At 41.9% G+C, this 12348-nt stretch overlaps 1 protein-coding gene across 1 annotated transcript in view; it reads left to right on the top strand.

The window, feature by feature from the left end:
* The window catches only part of SH3D19 (SH3 domain containing 19), a 200275-nt gene that overhangs the window by 179243 nt on the left and 8684 nt on the right, over window positions 1-12348 (top strand). The window contains exons 18-20 of the mRNA XM_073604961.1: window positions 3585-3631; window positions 5793-5970; window positions 6560-6654. Of these exons, the coding sequence (XP_073461062.1) occupies window positions 3585-3631; window positions 5793-5970; window positions 6560-6654 (320 nt within the window). The remainder of the gene's footprint in view (window positions 1-3584; window positions 3632-5792; window positions 5971-6559; window positions 6655-12348) is intronic.

Here is a 12348-nt window from a genome sequence, read left to right as displayed (position 1 = left end):
AGTGAAATAGCAATCACGGGTTTTTCAACCGCATGGAGCCTCAGATGTATGGAACCAATCAGTGCAAACAAATCACAATCAGTGCAAGCAAATGTAAAAATGAAGTCCAAACAAAATGAATCTATTAGAAAATCATTGTGAATAATTAAAAATAGTCCATAAGGAGAACCCAAAAATAGTGAGATAGCAATCACAGGTTTTTCAACCGCATGTGGGCTCAGCTGTATAGAACCACCACCGACAGTAAGAGCCTGGCCGCTTACCAGAACTCCATGACCCCCCGTTACAGAGGGTCTAGAAGGGCTTTTGTGATCCTAGTGGTCCGAACTTTCCAGGAGCGAGGATGGAAATGGAAACTGGAAGGGACATCAGGTGTTGGAATGGAGATGGGTGGGTCCACAAGAAGGGGGCTCAGCCCTCAGCAAAGCAATGTCAACATGGAAGAAAAGAAGAGGAGGGCTTCCATAGTGTAAAATCCGATAGCAATTTATTTTTAAAAAAAGTATAAACACTCACATGTAAAATACGACAATCAGCATCATCAGATGGAAGAACAAACTGTGGCACCGGCCGGATGACCACAGATAGCTCGTCCTGTTAGATGTACAGCGACAGTGGGAGGTGGCGCGATGATACCGCTCAGCCCTACGCTGCGTTTCGCAAAAAAAACATTCATCACCTGTAGTTCTGAAGGGGTGGTTTATCTATTACAATGCCCGTGTGGTCTCCAATATATAGGGAGGACCAAAAGGGCCCTAAGGGTTCGTTTAAACGAGCACATAGGGAACATTAGAAGAGGATATGATAAACACCCCGTTTCCAGGCACTACGACCAATTCCATGCTAGGGACCCCTCCAAGACTCTATTTGTGGGCATAGACAAATATAAACCCCATTGGCGGGGCAGCTCACTTATTAGGGAGATTTCTAAGTCAGAGATGTCCTGGATATATAAGGTTAAAAGTTATGTACCATATGGAATGAATGTAGATACTGACATTAATGCTTTCATTAATAATGCCTGAATTACGAGATGTATTGAAATATGTCTTTCTCCCTCTCTTTGCATATAAAAATTTTTTTGGGGGTTACTTTTGATCTGGATCCCCACGTCCGGACCACCGGATATGCCCTGCGATTAGCGTGTAATTTATCATTGTAGCATCTATTGAGTTTATATTTTAAAAAAATTTTTCCTACACCATTCAGGCCCCATATATTTAATTTTATTTTTAATAATTAAATTTATAGCTGGGGTGTCCGTTTATTTGACATATCCAATTTGTTGTTATGCGATCTTTTGAGATATGCATCCCCCAATGCAAACCTATACTACTTATTAGTGCTGTGGGTTGCCACGGGTGACCAATTTTTGATATGGTTGCTTTTGACAATATGTATGTGGCACAGGCGCTTTCTTACAGTTTGTTTTATTATGATTCACTCTTATTGTTATGCATTTTTTATACCCACACAGCCATCTGACTGTCCATTAATAGGAGACTGGCTTTGAGGGCGTACATTTTTATTTTGACCACTAGGGGTCGTTTCCTGTACTTTGTACATGTCCCCTTGTGACACATTTCTTGGTTTTTGCTTGTGCGTGTCATCATTCACGCCTGAACCTGTTAAACATTTGCTATTAATATCAAACAAGTGTGTTCATACAACCTCGATACACTTAATTTTTTGCATATTCACATTTTTAGTTAAATCAAATGCCAATATCAGTGATTGCTGGGAATGATCTATCTGGGAGTGATTTGACCGCACAGTAACCTGATGTTTTGGCTTAAGATGCCCTATACTGATCATATCAGTTGGCATCTCTATTTATCATATCCTTCATACTTTTTATGTTTTTTTTTCCTCCTCTCACCTAATTTTTACCCGCGCTACATGTAAGGCTGCCCATTTGTCTATAACATATGCAAATCGACACTAGGGGGTGCGCATGCGCACAAGAACTTGACAAACCCCCCCCCCCCGAGTGGGTGGATCCCCTCTCTTGAAGTGAGATTGACTGACGTCTATCCAGTCCGAGGTCGCACAGGCGCGGTAGCACTGGGACCAGGAACGTCACAGGCTCATAGGGAAATGTAGATTCTGTTCGCGCATGCGCACTAGCAAGAAGTGCGCTCGAGGCTAATGCGGAAGTCCGGCGTGGGAGATTCCAGCCCTGAGGCTAGGTGCGCTATGGGCTCATACGGGAGTGTAGACCCAGTTCGCGCGTGCGCACTAGCAATACATGCGCTCGAGGCTAATGCGGAAGTCCGGCGTGGGGGATTCCAAGGTGAGGCTCATTTTTTGTCATTTGTTGTTATTTAAGGGAGGTGATGCGATGAGCAGCTCGTGCCCCTGGAAGACGCATTTTTTTTTGCGAAACGCAGCATAGGGCTGAGCGGTATCATCGCGCCACCTCCCACTGTCGCTGTACATCTAACAGGACGAGCTATCTGTGGTCATCCGGCCGGTGCCACAGTTTGTTCTTCCATCTGATGATGCTGATTGTCGTATTTTACATGTGAGTGTTTATACTTTTTTTTAAAATAAATTGCTATCGGATTTTACACTATGGGAGCCCTCCTCTTCTTTTCTTCCATGTTGACATTGCTTTGCTGAGGGCTGAGCCCCCTTCTTGTGGACCCACCCATCTCCATTCCAACACCTGATGTCCCTTCCAGTTTCCATTTCCATCCTCGCTCCTGGAAAGTTCGGACCACTAGGATCACAAAAGCCCTTCTAGACCCTCTGTAACGGGGGGTCATGGAGTTCTGGTAAGCGGCCAGGCTCTTACTGTCGGTGGTGGTTCTATACAGCTGAGCCCACATGCGGTTGAAAAACCCGTGATTGCTATCTCACTATTTTTGGGTTCTCCTTATGGACTATTTTTAATTATTCACAATGATTTTCTAATAGATTCATTTTGTTTGGACTTCATTTTTACATTTGCTTGCACTGATTGTGATTTGTTTGCACTGATTGGTTCCATACATCTGAGGCTCCATGCGGTTGAAAAACCCGTGATTGCTATTTCACTATTTTTGGGTTCTTTTTATGGATCACTTTTAATCATTCACAACGATTTTCTAACAGATTCATTCTGTTTGGACTTCATTTTTATTTATTTATTTATTTATCTTTTTGCACTGATTGTGACATATTATTGCACATATGGTTTATATATTCCCTTACACAGGTTGCATTTAGTGGTTTTGATGTGACTATTTAGCCACACATTCACTCTTTCACATAGCGCGAATCATCCCATTTTTTCTCTTGCTTACGTTTTGTGTTTGTGTCACATTTTAGATATCGCTGCTTTTTCATCACATTTAGATTTTCTGTAGCGCAATTATTTTTCTTCTTTTTCCATCCAAGCTTATTAACACTTAGCAGCTAGATGTCATCATTCATCAGTTTAATGTAAAGCAATAAAGGATGATTATTGATTAATTTCCATGGAATCCATACTTTTGTTTTTATTATATACTATATAAACTGTCTTGACCCCCTAGTTGTAGCCTTTGTTTTAAATCGGTGACTGCTTGACTTATCTTGCTCTTTCTCATTTGATCTTCTAGATGTTCGCGATTCACATAAGATTAAATTGCCTGGATTATCATCACAGGTATGTGTTTGTGTTTCCCTTAAAACCTAGATTGTCAACTAGGATAGGTAATAGTGATCTCTAAGATAGGTAATATTGTAGTGTTATCATACAGATCCAAAGAGTCATACAATGAAATTCAGGGTTGTACATTGTTATGTTAAGTCAAATACTGTATGTTGTGCCATATCTTCACTCTACCACCGCTGTATGTTTAAAGTGGTTCTAAAGTCAAGACATATTTTTTACATAATGTATTTTCTGCATTAAGTCTCAGTCTCTCTCTCTCTCTCTCTCTCCCCCACCATAAACACTTACCCAAGTCCTTTCTCGATCCAGCACTGCGCCTGTCTGCAGCAGTGCTCTTCTCTCTCCCTGCTCTCACGGGAAACAGGGGCAGCAATGAGAGCCATTGGCTCCTGCTGCCGTCAATCAAATCCTTAAAATTATTTTAAGGAAAAAAAATAGCTTTTATAACTACTTTAGGAGTAGTGGAGTGATGAATGTGTATTTCTGCAGTGCTGTTTATATAGGGCATTTCAGAAATCGCCCTCAGCTGGCCAGTGCACCCATAAATGTCTGTTATCTGAGTCTTCATATGACAGCTTGGTGTACAGAGCTCATCCAAGCAGCTCTGTAATTTGTGATTATTGTGATGACCAATCACAGCGGTAAAAAATCTAAACACCTGAATTGTTTACATCAGAGAGTCCGCCCCTTCCTCTTACAATGGAGAAAGGAGTGCAAGTCAGAATTTATCAATAAATTGGGATTTATGGTCAAAACATGAAGCGTTAGCTTCTCGTCGCTTCAAAATTGAAGCTTCATGTTGAGTTTGAAGGAGCAAAAGCATTTCAACTCCTTTCATTGAGGTCTATAGTAACGCGCCACAAACGTGCAGGCATGTGCTTCCGGCGCATTAATAACCTTACAATAATAGGCATTTGTGGTGCAGTTTTAACGCACGTCAAACACACCGAAATTGCACATAGGGGCATTTTGAGGGAGTGGTTTTTAACGATCTTTTTTTTTTTTAACGCTCGTTAAGCGCAAGTCAGACGCACCTATTAATGCACATTACCGCTGTGCGTAAAGAGTTAAGTGTGAGCAAGCCCTTCGGAAAAGTGCCTTCTATTTCTAAAGTGGCTTCTATATAGGAAAAAAAATTTTTGCGGCTGTGAAATGACTTTTTGTTAGAAGGTGGCTACAATTGTTCTTCATGGTCCCACTTTATGTAGGAATGTAGCAGAATGCATGACCCCAACTAACATGCATGCCTCATTTTAACAAATGGAAGTTAAGGGGGAAAGGAGTGGTTCAGGAGCTCACAGAGGACATTACAAGAAAAAACACAGCACAAAACAATTTAATAAAAATAGTTTACAGGACCAATAAGTAGTGGAGGTATATAGATTAATTTTGGGAAATATGGATATTGTTTAGCATCACTTAAAAGATTTAATCCGAAATATAAACCCTATGACAAATCCTTTATAGCTTTTTAGGGGAACCATTGCCTACACATATAAATGCATTCAAGCTATACCTGAGCAGATACAGCAAACTAATAAAATCAGCTGCTTCACGTTTTTATAGCTGCTTACATATAAAATAGTAACCTATTCATGAGACTGCCATCAGTTAGGCAAATGATGGTCATTAACCCACGTTCTAGCAAAGAAGACTGCTGCACCTTTACTATCGAGTGGTCACATGCAATTTAGTTATTCCATTGTTTCTCACATTTGTTACACAAGATGGTACATCATATTGTTGACATTTCTTATCAACTCATATATTGTTGTTACAGATCTGCTCATTGAAGGCACTTTCTTAGGCTAGGTTCACACTCGTGCGGCTCTGCGGGTCATGTTTTTGAATGGGCTGCTGTGCTTCCTGAGAATGCGGCCCGCACAGAAACTGCCAGTGCAGTGTGATTCCCAGTGCAGGGAAAACTCTCAGCGTTTTCCAGCGTGTGTTGGTGCCATTAGGATTATTGGTACCCCCACGCATCTCCTGCCTTTTTTCGTGCGGGTGGTTGCAGTTGCGAGAACAGGTGCGGACCTGCAGAGGAACCACCTGCACAAGTGTGAACCTAGCCTTATAGTTGTTTTTTTAACCCGCAACAAAAAGAGACATCCTTTCTGTTGGTATTAATCTGTTTCCCTGTTTTTTGTTTCAGCAAACAGGTGATTGGTGTGAAGCACTGTATGATTTTGCTGCGGAAGCAGAAGATGACCTCTCTTTTAAGAAAGGAGACAAGATCCTGATTATAGAACGACTAGACCTGGAGTGGTACAAAGGAAGACTGAATGGCAGAGAAGGAATTCTGCCAGCTGCGTTTGTACAGATCTGCTCAGGTAGTGCTTGAGATTTAAATGGCCTTGTATAGGTCTGCAAATAATGCAGTCTAATTTTAAATGATTTGGGGCTTAAAGCTTTTTTAACCTTATATTTTGCCTTTCCTGGTTCCTCCTTTTTTTCCCCTATAAACAGGCTAAAAAAACTTTCCCTTTCCATTACATACCCTATCTAAGACCCAGTGATGTCTTTTGATGTGCTTTTCTATTAAATGCAGGCAGGCCATGGCTGTTAGGAGTTAGGAGGGGCAGGCAGGGTCCCTTACATAGCTTCCTTAAAACATCATAGCACCCTGCTTCTGTCAAGAACTCTCAGCCCTTATGCAAGCAGTAAAGTGGCTCTTAAGAGCTATACAAATATCAAAATGCCTTCATTGGGGTGTCTAAAAATACCCCCCAAATGTCTCATTAACAAGAACCTGCCACAAAGAAATGATACCACATAAGAGAATTTTTGACCCCTATGTGATATGCAGTAAAGATTTAGTGAAGAAAAAACACACCTACAAACATAAACACATGTGATTGTCTGTCACATAGGAGATTATTGCTTACTGAATTGACACGTGTTATTTTTTGTGTTTTGCAGGACCAACAGCACGGCAAACTCAGGGAGGGAAACTTGGAAAGGCTCGGGCACTTTATGACTTCTGTGGGGAGAATGATGATGAACTTTCATTTAAGGTATATAAAAGCCTCTCATTCTGAAAAAGTTGCATTGCTCCACGCATTTGTTATAGATTTTCACTTAAGCCGGCCATACTTGGACCGAAATTTGGCCAGTTCAGCATGTACATGCAGGCTGATTGTACCCAAGTCAATCTATTATTATTATGCAGGATTTATATAGCGCCAACAGTTTGCGCAGCGCTTTACAACATGGGGGCAGACAGTACACTTGCAATACGAATCAATTCAGGAGGGATCAGAGGGCCCTGCTTGTTAGAGCTTACAATCTATCGATCGACTTGGGTACAACCAGCCTGTCGGATTTTTCTATTCACAGTTACTGCCAGCAAGTGTATCTGCTAGCAGTAACGATTGTATTCTGCTGATCGGGAATGCTCCCCACACCTCCCGCTGGCAGAATACAATAGCACAGCGGGAGCCATTCCCCCATCAACACTGACTGTATGTTGATGGGGGAATTCGATCAATTTTCTTTCCTTCCACCCATGTTGGAAGGAAAGAAAATTTTATTCTCTATGGCCTGCCTTAGGATGAATTGCCATTGTTAAAACCCGGTGTTCCAAATTAATGCTGCTTATCTGACATTGGGAGCACCAGCCCAGCGCTCCAGTGAGCTCAAAGGCAAAGCGGAGAGCAATGACTGACAGTCATCTTTCTCTGCTCAGAGCCGACCGAGAACTGAATGATCAGCGGTCATTTGATTACTAAGTTCTCTGAATTAGAGCTGGTGGGGGAACAGCTGCAGAATCATAACGATGCTTCAATATGAAAGTATGTGTTTTTTTGTTTTTAACTCCAAGCTTCTCCCCTAGGCTCCATTCACATTTGGCGTTTTGGGATCTCGTGCAGAATCGCTGCAATTTTGCCCATGATCTCAAATCGCACTGCAATCGGAATACACGTGTTCAGGTGCAATTGATTTACAATGGCACCTAAAATGCGGTGCGGTTTTTCCACAGTTTTTGCACCATTGAAAATGAATGGCAGTGGCACCTGAACATGCGTTTCACGATTGCAGTGTGATTTGAGATCACAGGCGGAATCACAGCGACCAACGGAGCCATAAGCTTTAAGATAACTTATGCCAAGAGTAAGACACCGCTCAAACCAAGCCGGTGCTCTTGCAGTGTGCGGCCTCAGCCAGTGCTGCTCCAGCCACCTTTTGGCCAGAGCAGCATTGGTTGAGAACACACACCGCAAAAGCAACTGGTTGGTTTGAGCGGTGTCTTAAGCATGGCATGTGTACACTTTTTTAGATTAGTGCCTAGGCTCAATCTCCCACATTCTAAATACTAGCGGTGAAATCCTCAATCCTCCAGCTTTGAACAGCGTGCAAGCCCAACATAATCAAGATTGAGATAGGAATTACCGGTAGTTGCAGCACTGCACAGTGTTTTGAAGGCCAGTGGTCTGTCCACACAGCCATTGCATGACTGTCGAAATCAGACAGACTCCTAATTTGCCAGATTACAAAGCCCTTTTATTACATAAAAATATTTGTTTATTTATCAAACATCATAGGACACAAAGCTAGTTATATTCATAACTATTTGGGTTATACACCACCTATAGGTGAACACTGGTAGATCAATCAAACAGGAACTCCTCCCCTATATAACCCTTCCTATACAGGAAGTACTTCAGTTTTTTCGCCAGTGTCTGTAAGGTGGTGGTCACTGATGTGATGCATGTGCTCTTGGAGCATACTTAAAGGTTCTATTAAGAATCATGGACTTCAAGCAGATCCATTTGAAAAAACTCTCAGCCAAAATGGATGGTGCCCAAGCCTCATTGGATAGGAGAGAAGATTCCTTGAGGTTTGCCTGTAATGCAGCCTTACGGCACTTGACCCTGCATAATGGAACCCTGTGCAGTGTTTGTTCTGACCAGGTGCTTTCCTGCAGGGTGCTATACAGGTCCAGGGGACTGGACCCCAGTTTAAGGGGGACCCAGTCCCTGAAGGTCTTTTATGACAGAGCCTGTAGTGATGAGTGAAGCTTGGACTCCTGTTATGGAGTCCTGCAGCAGGAAGGGTAAAGCCTCATACACACGATCGGATTTTCGGCAGGGAATTGTGTGATGACAGACTGTTGGCCTAAAATCCGACCATTAGTACGCTCCATCAGACAATTGTCCAACTTTCCACCAACAACTGTTGGATGGCAGGCTAGTACGTTTTTGGCGGACAACGGTCTGTTGTCAGATTTTCCTATTGGCTGTACACCAGTCTGTCACACAAAAGTTGAAAGTACAGACACAAGTATGCAAGACAAGTTCCTGGCACACGCCCTTTGGACAAAAGTCTGAAGCTTCGTGGGTCAACAATCTGATCGTGTGTATGAGGCTTTAGTCTGCATTTTGCAGTTTCTCCTTTTTTTTTTTTTTTTTTTTTTTAAAAGAGAGAGAGATCGGACTGTCTGGTCTTTCTCCCAGTGGCCACTGGGGGCAGTGTGCTGTTCATGGTCTGTGTACTTTTCAGGAGTATTGGCTGCAGTGTCTCTTCCAGCCACTAGAGAGCACGGGTTAGCTCAGTATGGCTTACTTCTGTATAGACAGGAAGTAGAAGGGCGGCCATTTTTGGTGGACCATGTGGGCTGAAGGATCAGCAAGGTCTCTGAGATGTAACTTCAGCCCATGGCTACATAATGAACTGTGAGTACTTCTATGGGAGAGCTATGTGGCCAGACAAGTCATGGTTATATACTGCATAAAGGTATACTTACTGCTTAATCCAGGGGGCTTGTACAACTGTCTGATAATACTCCCCTGTACGGATATCAGTGCACTTTAAGGAGTTGTGTCTCCAGAATAGCGTGCATTTCGTCTGCAGGAGCTTATTTTTAGTCTGTTTTGAAGCAGCATAGAGGCTGCATTGGATGCCTATGTGCTTGGCTAATCCTGCAAAACTTGTATTGGGCCAGGTAGAGTTGAACAGGTGCAGCATAGTATACATGTTTGCATAAACACATGCTTACTTGCAAGGTTTGCGTTGACGCGTGTTTGCATAGATGCATGTGTTCAGAAACACATGTTGAATAGGCACATGTTTGCATGGACACATGTTGGCATAAATACATGTGGCATAAGCACATGTTTGCATAAATGCATGTTGCAAAAACAGATGTTGCATAAACGCATGCTTATTTGCATAAACACATGTTTGCATAAACAGATGTTGCAAAAAAGCAGGCTTGCTTGCATAAAAACAACGTTTGCATAAACGCATGCGTGCGTGTGTGTGTAAATGCGTGTTTGCATGAACACATATTTGCATGCTTAAGAGTGTGCTTGCATAACCGCATTATTGCATAAACGCATACTTACATGCTTTTATAAACGCATGCTGGTATATTTTCATTTGAACTGCATACAAATGTGCTTGGTTGCCTTGAACTGCATACATACAGTGGGGCAAAAAAGTATTTAGTCAGACAGCAATTGTGCAAGTTCTCCCACCTAAAAAGATGAGAGGCCTGTAATTGTCATCATAGGTATACCTCAACTACGAGAGACAAAATGTGGCAACAAATCCAGACAATCACATTGTCTGATTTGGAAATAATTTACTTGCAAATTATGGTGGAAAATAAGTATTTTGTCAATATCAAAAGTTCATCTCAATGCTTTGTTATATATCCTTTGTTGGCAATGACAGAGGTCAAACACGGACTTTCAACTCCCTCAAAAGGTTTTCTATGGGGTTGAGATCTGGAGACTGGCTAGGCCACTCCAGGACCTTCAAATGCTTCTTACGAAGCCACTCCTTCGTTAACCGGGCAGTGTGTTTGGGATCATTGTCATGCTGCAAGACCCAGCCACGTTTCATCTTCAATGCCCTTGCTAATGGGAGGAGGTTTGCACTCAAAATCTCACGATACATGGCCCCATTGATTCTTTCATGTACACGGATCAGTCGTCCTGTTCCCTTTGCAGAGGAACAGCCCCAAAGCATGATGTTGCCACCCCCATCACAGTAGGTATGGTGTTCTTTGGTTTCAACTCAGCATTCTCTCTCCTCCAAACACGACGAGTTGTGTTTCTACCAAACAGTTCTACTTTGGCTTCATCTGACCATATTACATGCTCCCAATCCTCTTCTGGATCATCCAAATGCTCTCTAGCAAACCTCAGATGGGCCCTGACATGTACTGGCTTAAGCAGGGGGACACGTCTGGCACTGCAGGATCTGAGTCCCTGGCGGCGTAGTGTGTTACTGATGGTAGCCTTTGTTACGTTGTTCCCAGTTCTCTGCAGGTCATTCCCTAGCTCTTCCCCCCCCCCGTGTGGTTCTGGGATTTTTGCTCACCGTTCTTGTGATTTTTTTTTTTTTTTTTTTTTTTTCTTTTGCTACCTCAGTGAATCTTATAAGAGACTTAATCCACCTTATCAGTGTCATCCACGTCCCTTCAACTTTTCACATCATTGTAGCTTAATTGACCAGTATCCAAAACATTTATTAACAAAGGAAGGTAAAAATACGTAAGAAGAGGAAACGTATAAGATTCAGACTCAAGGACTTAACCTTTATCTTATTACCTCTACCTTACCCCATATGTATCCCCAAACCCCACCCCACCACCACTACCCCCCTTAGCTGTGCGTTTTCTTTCTTAATCCAGTGACCACCTATTATAATTTTCCCCGGTGCAAAATAATCATTTTCCCTCAGTGAAATTAAAGGAGAAATAAATGTCTTGTTTATTTGTTTATATATTGTGTCCCATGCTCTTATAACCACCTTCGTCAGTGTGTGTGTGCTTCCGTCTAATAATCTATAATGTGGGGGATTCCAAATTATGTGTCCTAAATGTGTCTTACTTAATTTATTTTCTATATTCACCCATCTCTTGTGTTTATTTTCTCTGACCCACTCAATCGCTCTCGACACCAATATTGCCTTATAATATCCCTGGATGTTAGGAACCGCCAAGCCTCCTCCTTTTTTTTTCCTGTTTTATGATATTAAAAGAGACTCTGGCCCTTCTGCCCTTCCAAACTGTTTTTATTATGATTGAATTAAGTTTCTTAAAATAAAACTGAGGTATTGCCAATGGAAGGATCTGTAGCTTATAGATAATTTTTTGGCAACAGAGTCATTTTTATAGCATTAATGCGGCCACGAAAGAGGCTTAGCCATTATCCTTTTACTCTCTTTATTTCATTGAGTAATGGGATGAAGTTTAGTTTATAGATTTTCCCTAATGAGTTTGCTAACTTTATGCCTAAATAGTTTATTTCTTTTTTCCATATAAATTGAAATTCTTTTTTCAACTTACTTTCTTCTTTTTTGTCTATGTTAATATTCAGTATTTCGGATTTTGCCAAATTTATCTTAAAGTTGGACACCTCCGCATACTGTCTAAGTACTTTCAACACATTTGGCATTGTGATTCTAGGGTTGGCTATGAAGATCTTGTGATCATTTTGACCCCACGGGTTGAGATCTTGTGTGGAGCCCCAGATCGATGGAAATTATCAGTGGTCTTGTATGTCTTCCATTTTCTAATTATTGCTCCCACGGTTGATTTCTTCACACCAAGCTGCTTGCCTATTGCAGATTCAGTCTTCCCAGACTGGTGCAGGTCTACAATTTTGTTTCTGGTGTCCTTCGACAGCTCTTTGGTCTTTACCATAGTGGAGTTTGGAGTGTGACTGTTTTAGGTTGTGGACAGGTGTCTTTTATACTGA

The sequence above is a fragment of the Aquarana catesbeiana genome, linkage group LG01 (genome assembly GCF_042186555.1).
Source record: "Aquarana catesbeiana isolate 2022-GZ linkage group LG01, ASM4218655v1, whole genome shotgun sequence".
Lineage (NCBI taxonomy): Eukaryota > Metazoa > Chordata > Amphibia > Anura > Ranidae > Aquarana > Aquarana catesbeiana.
This window is presented reverse-complemented; position numbering and strand designations above follow the sequence as displayed.